General features: G+C 35.7%; 2 protein-coding genes across 2 annotated transcripts; both read left to right on the top strand.

The window, feature by feature from the left end:
* The first annotated feature begins 3230 nt into the window (after positions 1 to 3230).
* LOC125585941 lies at positions 3231 to 4283 on the top strand. The gene is made up of 2 exons (XM_048755673.1): positions 3231 to 3235; positions 3320 to 4283. The coding sequence occupies exons 1-2, from the start codon at positions 3231 to 3233 to the stop codon at positions 4281 to 4283; spliced, it is 969 nt and encodes a 322-aa protein (XP_048611630.1).
* Positions 4284 to 12770: 8487 nt separating this feature from the next.
* On the top strand, positions 12771 to 13619 carry LOC106393124 (uncharacterized protein At4g02000-like). Its single transcript, XM_048755674.1, has 3 exons — positions 12771 to 12955; positions 13010 to 13134; positions 13186 to 13619. Exons 1-3 carry the CDS (start codon positions 12771 to 12773, stop codon positions 13617 to 13619), a joined length of 744 nt encoding a protein of 247 aa, XP_048611631.1.
* The last annotated feature ends 6428 nt before the right edge of the window (positions 13620 to 20047 follow it).

The following is a 20047-nucleotide window of genomic DNA, read 5'->3' on the forward strand; positions in this document are numbered from 1 at the left end:
AACGAAGATGGCCTAAATATATAATTTTTCAATGACTTTAAAGAAAAGAAGAAGAAAATCTGCAGAGCTGTCTAAGATTTTCGTTGATCAGCATGACTATCCCACGTCGCCGAGTTGGCATGACGTAGAAAGCTTTTGGATAGTAGTTTTGGTTTTACAAGTAATTAATCTGACTATTGATGCCTTAACACATATGTGTTTTTTTTCTTCTCTTTTGCTTCACACGTTATATATGCTCCAATATTTAGTTTAGTTTTTTTCTTTTTCAACATTATTTTACCATTATTTGGTTATGTTCTTTCTAAAAATATAATCCCTTCGTTTCATAATACTTGATGTTTTGTTTTAGTGCATAAAGATTAAGAAAATTAGATTTAAAAAAAAAATATTTTTAAAAATATAGTTTTTAAATCATTTAACCAATTATAAAAAAGACGGTAAAATCTAATTGGTTGAACAATTTCCAATAAAGTTAAAATTAACCTTAAAACTTTAAAATTTCATGTAAATTGAAACAAAATACTTCTTCGAAAATATCATCTATATTGAAACGGAGGGAGTAATAGTTTTAAACCTTCTTTCCCTCCCTCTCCCTCATATGAATATAGGAAGTCTATATATGTGGGTTCCGACAGAGATAGTCTTAATATTTGTCGTAGTCAGCACCTTATTTTATCCAAATTGGTGAAAAAATAATGAATCCGTGATGATTATAATGTCTTAATAACTATTCAGTCCTCAAAATCTCAAAGTTAACAGAACAAATCTCTAATGAACCACATTTATTTCAGACATATATTTTACTTTTCCTAAAACATGCAACTACTTTATGGGGGCAAATATTGTAAATGTTTTTAAGATTCAAATGTGCGAGGAATTCTGACTTCTGAGTGTCTCAAAAATTATTTCTGATTTTCAATTATTTAAGATGTACATGGGATTCTCCTCTATTTGAAATCACAATAGCCTTTTAATTTCAAACTAAATCTCACTTTAAAACAGCAATATATTAAATTATATGGGTTTAAAATTGTTTGGTACTGCGTCAGATTATCAATAACTTTTTTCATATAATTTATTTTACTCCAGTATTTATTCAGATGTGGAACTTTATAGCAAACAGTAAGAAATGGGTTATAGAATTAGACCCTATTTTCAATTGCGCAAAATTTAATCATATCTCTTATTCTAGTACTAGATTCTAGATGTTAATTTAATAGTTTATTAAAAATAGAATTGTGAGGTTTACATCACAGATATGTTCATCTAACTCGATTTTCTTTCCAACTAGAAACCAACATCTTTTAGAACACTGTATTGTATATGAACAAGTTTCTTGATAGGCTGCTGGTTTTGAAAATAAGGCCAAGAAGAGACAGTTGACAAGAGAAGAAGAGCAGAAGAAACTAAGAAACCTTGTGCTTTGAATAGTTTTCTTTTCAAAGTTATAAAAATCAAACTAATAAAATAGTGGAAACATCCAAAATGCTTTTTCTGGTTCTTATTGCTGCTCGTATAGTAATTTACTCTAAGGTGGAACTATTAAGGATTTAACCAGCTGACCAATCAATTCTGGTCTTTCTTATCGATTGGCACTTTACATCGATTTTTGGAAACATGAGGTCATTAGATATTAAAACTTTTATTGAATAAGATAAACACACAATTATTTAAAGAGTGGATAAGTCCAAAACAGGTCTATATACGACTTGTAGAGGGCAATGTGGACAAAATATCAACTACGGAGGAAGAAGGTAACACATACACTAATGATTACACTTTCCCATCAATATAATTTTAGTATTGGTTAATTTGGACCTCCTGTGATTGGAACTGAACGAGATGTTTTTTTCCGTTTTGGCCACGAATATTCGTTTTGCATAAATTTGACATGCTATATATATATATCAATTCTAGAAACAAGAATCACCACAAATAGGATTAACCATTACAAGTTAACTCATTTTCAGGATTAAATCATTGATAATTCGTCAAAATGGAATATTTTGATGGATTTCCGATAATTCATCAGAATTAGTGTTCAGAACGAAGATTCAACAAAAAGAATCTGATAAACATATTGTCAAATTTTTGATGAATTATTGTTATAGTTAATTCGACCATACAATATTGGGATCCATCTCACAAACTATACATCATGCTGGAGCATCTATCGAGGACAGGTTCTTAGTAATACCATGCATGCTTATGTGTTAAACTGTATCAAAGCATTATTATTCAAACATATAATTCACATTAGAAGGAAATCAAATACAACATATAAAATAACATATTAGTTTTTAATTAGTGAATAAAACACTATTTACAGAATTATTATCAAATTTATTTGTTATACTTTTTTGTTCTCAATATTGATACATATAGTAACTATAATAATATGGATTTGCAAAAAAAAAAAAACAACTCATAATTTCAAAGAAATGTGAAAGTAGACCACGTATTCAATCAATACAAAAGAAAAATATATTGTTAGTAAAATTACTATTTCCCCTAATGAACAAACAAAAAACAAGAAAATTATTTTACGCTTATATCGTTCCTAAGTTTACACTTGAGAAAAAAGTGTATTCAACAATTTTGAGATCATATATTAAAACTATTAAAACAAGAAAAAAAAACATTATATATCATAATAGACTTCCAAACTAGGTCTCCTGCATAGTTTGTAGACTTCAAAAGAAATCTACTATTCCGTAAATTTTAACTTAGTTACATTTTTTTGTCTCTACATATAAATGAAATTTACACTCTCTCTAATGGATACATAAGTTTCTAAAACTCTCTCCTGGAAAATGGCCAATTCCTCCATGAACTAACGACTCTCGGTTTTTTAACACACGAACTTTAACGCCAAACCGAAACCCACACAAACAACTTTATTTTTTGAATTACATACATAAACTTTTGATTTTAACCTAATTACCACAAACCATAAACGGTGTTATGTTAGCCGTCAATGGCTTAATGACATGTCTGATTTGGTTTAGTTTCTCATTTAATTCTGGTTAAACCAAACAACATAATTAACCACGTCATTTTGGTCTATTTCTACAACTGGGGATAAAGTTAGAATTAGGTTTCACGACAAAAACAGAAAATAGAGAGTGAAAAGATTTTCAGTAGAATGAGGGTGATTCTAATCGGTATTCTCATTAGCTAGAGATGTGTTTTTTGCATAAAGACGGATCGGGACGAAACAAAGCTCGAGAATGAGGTAAGTGAACTTTGTTTATCTCTGAAATTATCAAAATTAGGTCGTTTTACTCTCGTTTTGATGGCCTGCTGTTTATTTTTGCAGTAGAGATATATTTTTGGAGTGTGAAACAGAGAGAGACGAGGCAGGGATGGAAGAAAATGAAAGAGATGCAGAGAGCTACAAGAGGCTGGATGAGGTGAAGGCATATGACATGAGTGTATATGATTCTATGATGATGAAGAATCCCAAAAATTGCAGCCTCGCCTTCTTTACTCCATCCTCGACTTGTGATGATGTAAGCAACAACATATCTGAGTCTTTTAATCATGCGGTTGACCCTGCTAGATCAATGCCACTCGTGGAAATGTTGGAAACAATACGTAGAAGAGCTATGTTGCGCATTGAGGCAAGGAAGATGAAAGCAATGAATCACAGAGGGAAGTTCAGTCTAAAAGCAATGGAAAAAGTCAGCCAGGAGCAACGTAAAATACGTCACTGCACTATATATCCTTGCGGATATGAGGTATTTGAAGTGAAAGAGAAAAACAGTTCATACAAAACGAAAATGGTTGATCGTACTTGCACTTGTCGAAAGTGGGAGATGTCGGGATTGCCTTGTCGTCATGCCCTGAAAATCATTTCTGCAAAGAAGCGCAAACAAGAGGATTATATGGCTGCTTGTTACCTTACTTCGACGTGGAGAAAGCAGTATGAAACACCAATTAAGGCTGTCCATGGGATAAACTTTTGGGTAAAAACAGGAGATGCAGAGATTATTCCACCACCAACAGAACCAGAATCATCAAGAGGAAGAAAGAAAATTCCTAAGCGGATAAAAGGAAGGAATGAGTCTCCAAGAAAGAAAAAGACTAAGGTTATGAATGAGTCTCCTTCAAAGGTTTCAAGGGAGAGAAGGATCATTCATTGTGGCCGATGTGGAGAAAGTGGACATAACGCAAGGAAGTGCAAAAATGTTGGAGTTCCAGTTCAAAGTCCACCAAAGAAGAAGAATGTCACACAAGTAGAACGATCAAGTCAACCAACACAAAGTCAAGTGGTCGACTAACATACTTTATTGTTTCAGAATTAGGATGTATTTGTTGAATAATGCCTATTTGTTCTCAAACCACAAAACATAAAACGTGAAAAAAAAAGAAGAGTAATAAGTCAAGGTAACTGTTGTTTTGGTGTGAAAAAGTCTTTGTGTTGCAGTTGTCTAAGTATAAGTCAAAAGTGTGTAGAGTAATCCTAAGTCTAAGTTAATAATAAGGCTATATGGAGAAAGATCGAGAGTGTTCTGTTCTCTGTATAAATATGTAATGGCCATTGTTGTGTAAAGCAAGCAAGTAAGAAATCAGTTCTCTACTTCATCTTTCTCTATCTACTACCACCTCTCACTCATACGTTCTACACACAAACATTCATCTGTTTTCTTTTCTTTGAACAAGACCAAAAACAGAACAAGAGAAGCATGAAGAGAACCTGCAATTTTCTGCAGTTTGCAACATGGTATCAGAGCTCCTGCTGATCCCTGGAGCCTTGCTGAAGAAGACTGAAGAAGCTTGAACAAGTCTGATCAAGAAAAGAACAAGACAGAACCAGAAAATCAAAAGAACAAGAAGGAAAGAAGAAGAACAAGAAGGAGAAAAACACATGGCGTCAAACCTGCAACCTTCACAACTTGTGGCTGTCTTCGAAGGAAATAACTATGAATTCTGGGCAGCTAGAATGAAGACAACTCTGATGAACAGAGAGCTTTGGGAAATAGTTGAAGAGGGACTTCCTGAACCACCATCTAGATCACCGGAGACGTCTAGAGCTGACTATGCAAAAGAGCTTGGAGACTGGCGATCCCGTAAGACAAAAGACACAGCAGCTCTACAACTCATTCAACTTGCTGTAGCTGATGTTGTCTTTGACAAAATTCTTTCTGCAACCTCAGCCAAGCAAGCATGGGAGCTACTTGAACATTCCTATCAAGGTAATGAAAAAGTTAAGATGGTTAGACTACAAGCCTTGAGAAGAGATTTTGAGAATCTGAAAATGAAGGAAGGAGAAAAGGTCAAGCCTTACTCTGAAAGAATCCAGGCTGTAGCTAATCAAATGAGAGCTCTAGGTGAAGGAAGATCAAACTTTGATTTGGTGGTTAAAATTCTTGCTTCTATGCCAAAGAGCTATGCTCCATTGTCATCACTGATGAAAGAAACTAAAGATCTCAAGACAGTAACTTTTGGTGAGTTGGTGGGTTCTTTGGAAGCTCATGAGAAGAAGTTCTTCCCTGAAGATGAAGAAAATGGTGAAGGTGCATTCCATGCACGTTTTAGAAGCTTGAAAGTCAGAGACCATGGCAAGACAAGCTCATGGAAGACAAGTTATAAAGGAAAAGGAAAGAAGTGGTGTGGCTTCTGCAAGAAAGATAACCACAATGAAGATGTCTGCTATCTAAAGAATGGAAGAAAGAAGCCAGACTTCAACAAAAACAAAGGTAGAAGTGAATGCTACAACTGTGGAAAGCCTGGTCACTTTTCAAGAGAATGTAGAAGCAAGAGACCAGAACAAGCACAAGTGTCCCATCAACAAGAAGAAGCAGAAGATAATCACTTGTTCACCGCAAGACAGGATGATCAAGAGTCATTTGAAGAGAACTTATGGCTCATCGATAGTGGGTGCACTAATCACATGACTCCAAACGAAAAGATGTTTTCCAGAATCAACACAAACATCAAAGTTTCAATAAGAGTTGGTAATGGAGCTGTGTTGATGACAAAGGGAAAAGGAGACGTTGAAGTCATGACAAAGAAATGCAAGAGAATCATCCGAGATGTTTTTCTTGTACCAACGCTTGCAAAGAATCTGTTAAGTGTCACTCAAATGATTGAAAATGGATATCAAGTCACCTTTAAGAAAAGATGTTGCATCATACATGATGGTGCTGGAAGAAAGGTAGCCGAAGTGGAGATGGTAAACAAGAGCTTTCCCATCAAGTGGTCCTCGAGCCCTGAAACAGCAATGGTGGCAAAAAATGAAGCTGCAGAATTATGGCATCAAAGGCTTGGGCACATTGGTTACTCAAATCTGAAGATCTTGCAGTCAATGGATATGGTTCTGAATCTTCCCAAGTTCGTGGTGGAGAAGGAAGGATGCGAGAACTGTATTCTAAGCAAACATAGTCGTGATTCATTCCCAAAAGAATCAGAGACAAGAGCAACAAAGAAACTTGAGTTGATTCACAGTGATGTGTGTGGACCAATGCAGAATTTATCAATCATTGGGAGCCGATATTTCCTCACATTCATTGATGATGCAACAAGGATGGTCTGGGTTTATTTCTTGAAGTCAAAATCAGAAGTCTTTCAAACCTTCAAGAAGTTCAAAAACCTTGTCGAAAATCAAGCTAGCTGCAAGATAAAGAAAATTAGATCAGACAGAGGATCTGAATATCTCTCTGGAGAATTCACAAAGTTTTTGGAGGATCATGGCATCGAAAGACAGTTAACAGCATCATATTCTCCACAACAAAATGGTGTCTCGGAAAGAAGAAACAGAAGTCTAGTGGAGATGGCAAGGGCGATGATCAAAGCTAAAGACTTACCAATGAAGTTCTGGGCAGAAGCTGTCCATACAACAGCTTACATTCAGAACAGAATTCCAACCAAAGCACTTGAGAACAAGACGCCGCTTGAAGCTTGGAATGGAACAAAGCCATCAATGAATCATTTAAAGGTGTTTGGTTGTGTATGCTATGTACACATACCAGATGAAAAGAGAAAGAAGTGGGATGACAAGTCCAAGAAAGCAATCTTTGTTGGCTACAGCTCTCAAACTAAAGGCTACCGAGTCTATTTGCTGGAGGAAGACAAAATAGACGTTTCAAGAGATGTGATATTTGATGAAGGAAGCAAATGGGACTGGAAGCAAAAAGAAGTGAACAAAAAATCTGTTGTATCTCTGGAACCAGATTGTAGACAAGAAGATCTAAGGGTTGGTGATTCAAGTTCTAGCAATGATGAATCAAGAGGGAGAAGAATCATTCAGCCGGTGCCCTTTAATCTGGATCCTGACAGTCCAGAAAGCAGTTCAAGCCAGCCAAATAGAAGAACCAGATCAATGAATGATATCTTACGAACTGCTCCACACATTGATGTTGAATCTGCTGAAGTATGTGAAGGATGTTACTTGAGTTTTGAAGAACCAGCAACATTCGAAGAAGCTGTAAAGCATACTGAGTGGAGACATGCTATGGAAGAAGAAATACACATGATCGAAAAGAACCAGACATGGCAATTGGTTAAAAGACCTGCAGACAAAAATGTGGTGGAAGTCAAGTGGATATTCAGGCTCAAAACAAATGCACAAAGAGATGTTGTGAAGCACAAAGCAAGGTTAGTGGCCAAGGGGTTTACTCAGCAGCATGGAATTGATTATTTGGAGACTTTTGCCCCAGTTTCAAGACATGAAACTATCAGACTACTCCTTGCTGTTGCTGCTCAAAGAAAATGGGAGTTATTTCAACTTGATGTCAAGTCTGCTTTTCTAAATGGAAAGCTAGAAGAAGAGATATATGCTGAGCAACCACCTGGGTTTGAAGAAGAAGGAAAGGAAGACTATGTTCTTCGTCTACACAAAGCTCTTTATGGTTTAAAACAGGCGCCTAGAGCATGGTACAGCAGAATTGATGAGTTTTTCTTGCGAGAAAACTTCAAGAGAAGTGACAATGATCATGCCTTATACACAAAAGAAGCTCATGGGAAGATTTTGGTGGTGTGCATCTATGTGGATGATCTTATTTTCACTGGAGACGACATGAAAATGGTGAATGATTTCAAGATGGCAATGAAGAATGAATTTGAGATGTCTGATCTAGGACTGTTGAACTATTTCTTGGGAATGGAGATTGTGCAGAGTGAAGAAGGAATTTTTCTATCCCAAGAGTGCTATGCAAAGAAGCTGCTGGAGAAGTTCAACATGAAAGAATGCAAGATCATGAGAACACCATTGGTACCTCAAGGCAAGATTCAAGATGAAGAAGAAGAACCTGCTGATTCTAAAACTTATAGGAGCCTTGTGGGAGGTCTGCTGTATCTAACAGCTACTCGACCTGATCTGATGTTCTCTGCATCTTATTTGTCTAGGTATCTGAAGGAACCTAAAGCCAAGCATTTCAAGGAGGCAAAGAGAGTTCTCAGATACATCAAAGGGACAGCTGATATAGGATTGATGTTTTCTGCAGTCAAGGAGCCAAAGCTTCTTGGATATTCAGATAGTGATTGGGGAGGATGCAAGAAGATCTAAAATCAACAACTGGATATTGCTTTAGCATTGGGTCTGCAATATTCTCATGGAAAACCAGCAAGCAAGACACTATCGCTCAATCCACCGCTGAGGCAGAATACATGGCTTTGTGTGCAGCAACAAATCAAGCAATATGGCTAAGGCGTTTGCTTGAAGATTTGAAGTTCAACACTCAAGAGGGAGTTCCTATCTACTGTGACAGTCAATCAGCCATTGCAATTGGGAAAAATCCAGTCCAGCATAGAAGAACCAAGCACATTCAAATCAAGTATTACTTTGTTAGAGAATCTGTGAAAAATGGAAACATCAAGCTGGAATATTGCAAGAGTGAAGAGCAGCTGGCTGATACACTCACCAAGGCATTGGGAGGACAGCCTTTTGAAAGGTTTCGTGTTCAACTTGGTTTGAGGAACAAAAAGGCAAGAGGGAGTGTTGAATAATGCCTATTTGTTCTCAAACCACAAAACATAAAACGTGAAAAAAAAGAGTAATAAGTCAAGGTAACTGTTGTTTTGGTGTGAAAAAGTCTTTGTGTTGCAGTTGTCTAAATATAAGTCAAAAGTGTGTAGAGTAATCCTAAGTCTAAGTTAATAATAAGGCTATATGGAGAAAGATCGAGAGTGTTCTGTTCTCTGTATAAATATGTAATGGCCATTGTTGTGTAAAGCAAGCAAGTAAGAAATCAGTTCCCTACTTCATCTTTCTCTATCTACTACCACCTCTCACTCATACGTTCTACACACAAACATTCATCTGTTTTCTTTTCTTTGAACAAGACCAAAAACAGAACAAGAGAAGCATGAAGAGAACCTGCAATTTTCTGCAGTTTGCAACAGTATTTCAAATTGACTTATGGCTTATTTTGGATCGTTTTAAGGTTTTTATGTGCTGTCTTTTGGATTTTAATGCTTTTCTGGTATGATCTATTTTGTTTTGTGGCAATTATGTGTTGTGGTTTGTCTATGAATGGAAAATCTGAAGATAAACCATTCCCAAGCTCTCTTGTTGCAGAAACAGAGAAACCTGTGAGATAGAAAGCTACCGTGGAAGTTGAATATATTGAATCGGAGAACTTGAATAATGTCTTTCTATATTCCACAAGGAACCAATGATGCATATGCTGTAAGCCGTCTTCTCTGTACTGAATTCTATGATTTTTTTTATTTCTATGATTTTATTATCTCCTAAAAGTAAATTGAAATATGGAAGTCTCATCTCATGATGATAATTCCTTTTTGCTATGTCGTCGTGAAAGCTATGCTGTCCTAAATCTTAATAATGATTTAATCCCTAAGTTAAGAGGAAAATCAATATAACGTCGTTCTCCTCTTTATTTAACCAGATTTAAATGAGAGATTAAAGCTGTTGACGGCTAACATAACACCGTTTGCGGTTTGCGGCAATTAGGTTAAAATCAAAAGTTCGTGTATGTAATTCAAAAAATAAAGTTGTTCGTGCGGGTTTCGGCTTGGCATCAAAGTTCGTGTGTTAAAAACCCGGGAGTTGTTAGTTCATGGAAGAATTGGCCATTTTCCCAACTCTCTCAATTCTCTCACCATTCTCTTTTAATTTGAAGAAAAACTTTATTTTAATTTCTTAATTTTTCTCATGTCTTTCTTACAATATTATCTTGTTTTTGTAGGTATTTCATATTTCCCTTTCAAAAATGTAAGATAAAGATTTATATAATTTCAATGTGTATTTTGTGTTTATATCCAAATAAGGTTATAGATTTAAACTCTAAGTGTATATTTTGTTACTATTTTATCATATAAATTCTATTTTTGAAGTTTTTCATATTAAAAAATAATGTTTTCTAAATCTAACAATTTTCATATATGAAATATACGATACAGTAGACTTCTAGTTAAAATTTAAGGCTAGTAGCCTTCAATTCACTTGTGAGAAAGAATTGAAATTTAATCATACTTCATAAAAAGTCTACTAAACTCTGATTTTAAATATTTTTTTCTTATTTTTCTCATAATTTTATCTTCTTTTATATGTATTCTCTTCCATGGTTTTCATCATCTCCTCCCATAAATGTAAGATCTATAGATTTTAAATTCATATTTTTGTGTTTATATTCAAGTAAAGTTATAGATTAAAACTCTATGTTTTTGGTTTGCTGCTATTTTACCTTACAAGTTATATATTTGACTTTTTCAGATTTGAAGCTATTTTTAAATTTTTTAAATGTACATATTTTCATATCTGAAAATTATTCGTTATAGTAGACTTCTAAATTATTATTTTTAAGTAGACTTCTAACTTCTGATAAAGTCTACTAAATATGATTTTAGAATTTTTTTCTTTTCTTATGTTTTTCTCGTATGTTTTTCTCATAATTTTATTTTATTTTTCATCTCATCCTCCTAAAAATGAAAGATTTAGACCTATAAATTTAAAATGTTTATTTTGTATTTATATTCAAGTAAAATTATAGACAAAAACTCTATGTTTTTGATATTTTAGCTTCTAGATTTTATATTTGAAGGTTTTACGATTTGAAGCTAATTTCACGTTTTTTAAATGTGCATATTAAATCTGAAAATTATCCGATACATTTTAATTTTGATGAAGTATATTTAAAAGTTAAGGCTAGTAGACTTCTTTTTAAGTCTACTAAACCTTAAGTTTTTAGCAGATTTCATTGGAAATCTACTAAAATATGATTTTATTTTTGTATTATATTTTATCACAATTTTATATTATTTTGCAGTTATTTTCTTATATGGTTTTCCATCTCTTCCTTGAAAAATGTAATACTGAAAATTTTAGTTGTTAAATGTGTATTTTATGTTTATATTCAAATATTGTAGTTATACATTAAACTCTATTTTTCTTTGCAACTATTTTTCCTCAAAAATATAATTAGAAGTGTTTTTCAAATTTAAATCTATTTTCAATTTTTTCTAAATGTACATATTTTCAGATCTAAAAATTATATAATACAGAAAACTTCATGTGAAATCTGTTATATACAGACTTCATCTAAAGTATGCTATGAAAAATCAAAAAATTGGCTAAATGCAAAACTAACCTTATATATGTAGATTTTTCTGTAAGTCTACCAATTCTTTTTCAAAGGTAAGGGCGTATACTTCTTGTGAAGTTTGCGGTGTACAAAAACCAAATTGGTCAATTGCAAAACTAACTTGTGTATTGACAAGCAGACTACATAGTAAGTCTACCGATAAGCATAGGCATATTGAGAAATCCACTGTCACTACAAGGATCTGAATATTATGTAAAAGTTACATTTTTCTATGTAAGCTCATTTCCAGACTTCTATACTTTTAATATCAGCAAAATAAAAGAAGGTTTGATGTTTCGTAGTGAAGAATCACCAAATGAAAGTTGCATTTTTGAAAATAATTTATGACTTATGAGAGTAGATTAAATTGGAGTGGAAATGATAGGAAAACAGTTTTTTGGTGTAGAGTGAAAAAAAGAAGATTAAAATTGAGCTTTAAAAGCTCTAAATTGGTTGGTCATGTTTGTTGAAGAAATTGATGATTGTGTCAGTGTTGTAAATAAAAAAAATGGTTTAGATGTTTATGGTTTTTGGTAATTTAAAAACAAAAAGAAATTAAATAATAATATCATTTTTGGTAAATATTTGGAAGTTAAGGATTCTATAGGAAGAAAATGACAAAATATAATAGATAAAGAAAATGTCTCTACTTACAGCGATGAGAAATACGACAAAAAGCGATAATAAAACGGTTCTAATTTCTTCAATTTCTCGCCACTATCTGGGTGGTTGATGATGATATTGATAACAAAGGGTTGATTTCTACACAGAAATCGGCCACGATGTTGTATATCCCCACGTTGTTTACCAGAGGCATTGTGATGAAATGGTTTCGAGGTAGTTCGGTGGGTTGAATGTATATATACAGAGGAAAGAAGGTTGGATTTTTATACATACCTTTCAACTCTCTTATCAAAACTCTTATACTGCCTCTGGAGATCTTTCATTTTTCTGAATTCGATGGCTTATAATATTCTGAGAACATTACAAGACATAAGCCTCGGTGCTGAAGATGCTTCTTTTGTGTTGCCACCAACAGTGGTCCGTCAAGCCGAAGAAGAGAACATATTTATTCTGATTGGGCATCCAATAATGCCGCATAAACAAAACCTAAGAGAAATTGTTGCATTGATGCCAAGAAATTGGGGATTTGAATATTTGGTCAGATGAAGAGTCATCATTGAAGGCAGACGATTTTAGTTCATGTTTCCGTCTGAGGAAGCTATGGACACGGTGATCAGAAGGGGACCTTGGGCGTTTGCGGATTGTATGCTCGTGCTCCAGGGATGGACTCCACTAATGGATATGGAAATGTTAAACTACATTCCATTATGGATCCAAATAAGAGGAATCCCACTCCAAATCATGAACCGAGAGGTTATTGTTCACATTGCTCGCGCTCTAGGAGAGTACATCCAAATGGATTACATTTAGGAGGTTGGTAGCCGTTTGGAATTTGTCAGGGTACAGTTGAATTGGAATGTCAATAATCCTCTTAAGTTACAGAGGAATTTCCAATTCTCACAAGGTGTTAACACCTTTCTGAGACTCCAGTACGAGAGACTTTACGGATTCTGTGAGACGTGTGGTATGATCACTGGGGACGATGATGCTGACATATAGATCGTTCCAAATCAAGGTGTTATCATTGAGGAGATTAATGAAGATGCAAATGAAGATGTAGCTGCTGATAATAATGTGGCTGAGGGACAAAATGTGGAGGCAGAGATGAAAAACGTGCAGGCAGACGCTGAACCTGAGGATCCAGAGCAGGAAGAGTATGAAAGGAACATCAGGGAGATGGAGGAGGAAGCAGATGATGATTATTTTTGGAGTGGAGAAGGAAAGCAGACTATGTTTTCTTCTGATGTGAATCGAGATGAGATGTACACCCCTCCCTATCCGTTTAGACATCGTTTCCACAAGCCTAATGAAGACAAAGCATGTTTAAAGCGGAAAGCTTGGCTGACAAGCGCTAATGGGAACACAATGAAGTTTTCTCAAGCTGAGAAGGGTGAAACAAGTGGAGCTCACAGTGCCAAGCGTAAGAAGAAGAATGGGGGTAGAGCATAGCGAAGAGAGTAGTGGTGATGGAACAGACATGTCTGAGTCTGACAAGGTGAGAGGCGTGGTGGGCCCAAAACCACCTCTTCTACCATGAGGTCAGCCTGTTGGAACTGTCGAGGATTGGGCACATACTTGACAGTTCGACGCCTGAAGGAGATAAACCGCAAATATCTCCCGGACATCTTGTGTTTATCAGAAACAAAGCAACAAGATGATTATGTGTGTGATGTATGAGCTCAGTTAGGATTTCCCAGTTCAGTAGTCGTACCACTTGTAGGTGTAGGAGGTGGATTAGTTGTTTTCTTTATGTAGTCTGTACAGTTAAGCGTGCTTAGTCAATCAACTCATCTCATCGATTGTAATGTTGTTTTTAATGGAATGTCTTTCAACTTTTTCTTTGTTTATGGACACCCTACTCCGTCTTTAAGACATCATAAAATTAGTACGTCTGAGCTTAACTAGAAGACAACAGCCTTGGTTTCTTTTGGGAGACTTTAATGAAATCCTTGGCAACCATGAGAAAAATGAAGGACGTTTACGATCAGAGGCTTTTTTCAAGAGTTCAGACAGATGATGAGAATATGTGAATTCACTGATCTTCAATCAATAGGTAATCGTTTATCTTGGGTGTGAGAGAGAGGCACACATTTAGTTCAATGTGCTTTGGATCGTACTATGGCTAATAATAGATGGTTTGAGTTATTTCCTGCTTTCCAGACTGAGTTCGTTGAGATTGGAGAGTCTGATCATCGGCCATTAGTGACCTTTATTGCTGCAGACAGAGAGGAACCTACTAGGAGATTTTTATTTGATGGCCGTATAATAAATAAAGAGGGCTTTACTGAGTCAGTTCGTAGAGGATGGAGAGGAACATGACATAGTCAACTTATGCAGATACCGCTAGTCCAGAGGCTCAATAGATGCAGACAACACATATCTAGATGGAAAAGACAGAATCAAAATAATGTAGAAGAAAGAATTGGCACTTTGAGAGCTATGCTGGATAAAGCTGTTACTTCTGCTGCTATATCTCAGGAACAGAAGACAAAGCTTAAGGATGAATTAAATCAAACATATATTGGAAACAGAAGAGTATAGTCAATTGGTTGAGATCCGGAGACCGTAATACACAGTATTTCCATGTTGTAACAAAGGGAAAGAGAATTAAAAATACCATTAACTCTATCCAGGATGAGCAAGGTGTTATTCATATATGACATAAGGAGATATCGAAAGTGGCTGTTAACTATTTTCAAGATCTTTATGCTTCAGAGGGAACTGATCCAACAATATATGCGAAAGTATTTCAAAACTTTCCCCAGAGAGTTACACCAGAGATGAATCAGGATATAACAATAATGGTTACAAAAGAAGAAGTCTGCATGGCAGTAAGGGATATTGGGGCACATCAAGCACCAAGTCTAGACGGATTTACTGCGGTCTTTTATCACAACTATTGGGAGGATGTTAAAGATGATATTATGACGGAGGTCTGTGCTTTCTTTGAAATAGGACAACTAGACCATCAACTTTGTCATAATAATATATGCCTTATACCGAAGGTATATCCTCCCAATGGTATGAAGGTATTTAGACCCATTGCTCTATGTAATATGTCTTACAAGATCATTACAAAAGTCATAGTTAACCGGTTGAAGAAACATTTTGGGTAATATCTTCTCAAAGAAGCAGAACGCCTTTATCCCTGGAAGAATGATCTCATACAACATTGTTGTAGTTCATGAAGTTTTCCACAACCTGAAAGTTAGAAAAAGGAAAGTTACATCGTATATGGATGTAAAGACATATATCACAAAGGCGTATCATATGTTGGAAATGAAAATTCTTATCAGAGACAATGAAGTACATGGGGTTTAATAATCGTTGGATTGGTTGGATTATGACTTGTGTTTCTGCGGTTAGATATTCAGTATTAGTAAATGGACACCAGAGGTTTATATCAGCCAGCTCGTTGACTTCAACAGGAAGATCCATTATCACCCTATCTGTTCATTTTATGTGCTGAAGTGCTTTCACATTTGATGACTCAAGCCATCATGAACAGATCAATCACTGGAGTGAAGATATCTAACAATGCACGTGCAATCAACCATCTCCTCTTTGCATATGATTCTTTATTTTTCTCATTGGAAAATGAGAAGGCAGCAAGAAAACTGAAAAACATCTTTGGGATCTATGAGGCAGTTTCAGGCTAGACCATCAAATTTCAACAAATCATCTATTACATTTGGAACAAAGGTCAACAACACGGTTAAGACGAAGATGAGAAGTTTGTTGGGAATTCATAATGATGGAGGAATAGGCAAGTATCTGGGTCTGCCTGATCATGTGGGGAACAAGAAGAGTGAGTTGTTCGCCTATATTGTTGATAAGGTAAAATCGATTACTCAAAGTTGGAAACAAAGATACTTGTCTAATGGAGGAAAGGAAGTATTATTCAAAGCTATTGTGTTATCTTTGCCAATATTGTCCATGAACATATTTCGATTACCAAAAGAGGTATGTGCTGAGATTAATGCGACTTTAGCAAGGTTATGGTGGGGATCTGGTGATAAGAAATGGCTACATTGGTATTCTTTGAACATTATTAGCTTTCCTAAACGCAAAGGAGGGCTTGGATTTAATTATTTTGAGATTTTTAATCAAGCTTTTCTTAGTAAACAAGTCTGAAGAATCATGCAAAACCTATATTGCTTAATGGCACGAATACTGAAGGCTAGGTATTTTGCTGTAGAGGATATCTTGAATGTAAAGCTCAGAAAGAAAGCTTCATACACTTGGAAATCTATCTTAGATGGATGTGATCTCCTTGCCAAAGGAATGAAGTTTATAGTTGGAGATGGAACTTTAGTTAATATGTGGACAGACCAGTGGATTCCTGATCATCCTCCAAGACCACCACATGCTCGAGGAGAGGTTATACCAGGTGAGAAGGTAAAAGAGTATTTCGATGATAACTGTTGGGGTCAAAATCGGTTACGACGGAATCAAAGTCAGAAACTTCCCGAGAAACGTCTTCTTCGAAAACAAAAAAGATAATTCTCAAAAGAATAGAGAAGCGGAAGAACTAAGTCAAGTTTCGTAACAAGTCCGGAAGGGATCCACAAGATAAGTCTTCAAGAAAGGTCGCTCGAAGCCTCAGACAATAGATCCCGGACAACGATACACCAACGTCCAACCCACCAAACGGGAGAATTGGACCGAGCAAGCCGTCCAACTCATCCATTAATGGGAGAGTTGGACCGACCGAAGCCGTCCAACTCGCCCATTTGCCGAGTTGGACTAGTCCAGAGTCAACTTATGCAAATACCGCTAGTCCAGAGGCTCAGTAGATGCAGACAACACATATTTAGATGGAAAAGACATAATCAAAATAATGCAGAAGAAAGAATTGGCACTTTGAGAGCTATGCTGGATAAAGTGGTTACTTCTGTTGCTATACCTCAGGAACGGAAGACAAAGCTTAAGGATGCATTAAATCAAGCATATATTGGAAACATAAGAGTAGAGTCAATTGGTTGAGATTCGGAGACCGTAATACACGGTATTTCCATGTTGTAACAAAGGGAAAGATAATTAAAAATACCATTAACTCTATCCAGGATGAGCAAGGTGTTATTCATAGAGGGCATAAGGAGATATCGAAAGTGGTTGTTAACTATTTTCAAGATCTTTATGCTTCATAGGGAACTGATCCAACAATCTATGTGAAAGTATTTCAAAAATTTCACCAGATGGTTACACCAGAGATGAATCAGGATATAACAAGAATGATTACAAAAGAAGAAGTCTGCATGGCAGTAATGGATATTGGGGCACATCAAGCACCAGGTCTAGACGGATTTACTGCTGTCTTTTATCACAACTATTGGGAGGATGTTAAAGATGATATTATGACAGAGGTCTGTGCTTTCTTTGAAACAGGACAACTAGACCAGCAACTTTGTCATAATAATATATGCCTTATACCGAAGGTATATCCTCCCAATGGTATGAAGGAATTTAGACCCATTGCAGTATGTAATGTGTCTTACAAGATCATTACAAAAGTCCTAGTTAACCGGTTGAAGAAACATTTGGGTAATATCTTCTCAAAGAATCAGAACGCCTTTATCCCTGGAAGAATGATCTCAGACAACATTGTTGTAGTTCATGAAGTTTTCCACAACCTGAAAGTTAGAAAAAGGCAAGCTACATCGTATATGGATGTAAAGACATATATCACAAAGGCGTATGATATGTTGGAAATGGAAATTCTTATCAGGGACAATGAAGCACATGGGGTTTGATAATCGTTGGATTGGTTGGATTATGACTTGTGTTAATTTCTGCGGTTAGATATTCAGTATTAGTGAATGGACACCAGAGGTTTATATCAGCCAGCTCGTTGACTTCAACAGGAAGATCCCTTATCACCCTATATATTCATTTTATGTGCTGAAGTGCTTTCACATTTGATGACTCAAGCCATAATGAACAGATCACTCACTGGAGTGAAGATATCTAACAATGCACGTGCAGTCAACCATCCCCTCTTTACAGATGATTCTTTATTTTTCTCATTGGCAAATGAGAAGGCAGCAAGAAAACTGAAAAACATCTTTGGGATCTATGAGACAGTTTCAGGCCAGGCCATCAAATTTCAACAAATCATCTATTACATTTGGAACAAAGGTCAACAACACGGTTAAGACGAAGATGAGAAGTTTGTTGGGAATTCATAATGATGGAGGAATAGGCAAGTATCTGGTCTGCCTGATCATGTGGGGGAACAAGAAGAGTGAGTTGTTCGCCTATATTGTTGATAAGGTAAAATCGATTACTCAAATTTGGAAACATAGATACTTGTCTAATGGAGGAAAGGAAGTATTACTCAAAGCTATTGTGTTATCTATGCCAATATTTTCCATGAACATATTTTATTACCAAAAGAGGTATGTGCTGAGATTAATGCGACTTTAGCAAGGTTATGGTGGGGATCTTGTGATAAGAAATGGCTACTTTGGTATTCTTTGAACATTATTAGCTTTCCTAAACGCAAAGGAGGGATTGGATTTAAATATTTTGAGATTTTTAATCAAGCTTTGCTTAGGAAACAAGTCTGGAGAATTATGCAAAACCTAAATTGCTTAATGGCACGAATACTGAAGGCTAGGTATTTTGCTGCTGAGGATATCTTGAATGTAAAGCTCAGAAAGAAAGCTTCATACACTTGGAAATCTATCTTAGATGGATGTGATCTCCTTGCCAAAGGAATGAAGTTTATAGTTGGAGATGGAACTTTAGTTAATATGTGGACAGACCCGTGGATTCCTGATCATCCTCCAAGACCACCAAATCCTCGAGGAGAGGTTATACCAGGTGAGAAGGTAAAAGAGTATTTCGATGATAACTGTTGGGTAAAAATCGGTTACGACGAAATCAAAGTCAGAAACTTCCCTAGAAACGTCTTCTTCGAAAAAAGAAAAGATAATTCTCAAAAGAATAGAGAAGCGGAAGAATTAAGTCAAGTTTTGTAACAAGTCCGAAAGGAATCCAGAAGATAAATCTTCAAGAAAGGTCGCTCGAGGCCTCAGACAACGGATCCCGGACAACGATACACCAACGTCCAACCCACCAAATGGGAGAATTGGACCGAGCAAGCCGTCCAACTCGTCCATTTGGCAAGTTGGACCGAGCAAGCTGTCCAATTTGCCCTTTTGGCGAATTGGACCGACCAAAGCCGTCCAACTCGTCCATTTGGCGAGTTGGACCGGACAAGCCGTCCAACTCGCCCATGTGGCTAGTTGGACCGAACATGCTGCCTTCATCCCATTCTCGTAGCTCCCTCTTCTGTGATCGGATCGAACCGACGCTTGTTTCGTCTCGATCGGAGACACCATCGTAACTTTACATCTTGGAAATCGCAAAGAACTCGTTCTCTCGATGGAAATTCAGATTTGATTTGTCGGCATAAAAATATATTTAAAAGTCACTAAATGTGATCCATTTAGTTTTATTCGCATTTGATTTGTAAAAAAAATCTTTATTATAATATAAATCTATTTAGTTTTAATATAATAAAAATGAAGTTAAAATAAATTACTAAAAACATTAAATTGTATTGAAAATATTTATTCTTAATTTTGATATCTCGAACACAATAGAGAGATAAATGCTCAACTAATAATAATAGAAAACACATTTAAACACTACAAGAAAAATGGGTTTTAATAGCAGACCGGAATAACGTTTTTTTCGATTGTGCTATGTTAGTTATACTCGTGTTTTAAAGATAGCGGTTGTATATTTCCAAACGTTATGTTACAGTTTCGAGTTGAAAAATCATAATTAAGCGTATGGTTTGAAAGAAGACGCTTAATTAATATGGCAGATTAAAAATAAAAGTGTTATGCTTGATTACGCGGTAATGA

The sequence above is a fragment of the Brassica napus genome, chromosome C4 (assembly GCF_020379485.1).
Source record: "Brassica napus cultivar Da-Ae chromosome C4, Da-Ae, whole genome shotgun sequence".
Taxonomy (NCBI): Eukaryota; Viridiplantae; Streptophyta; class Magnoliopsida; order Brassicales; family Brassicaceae; genus Brassica; species Brassica napus.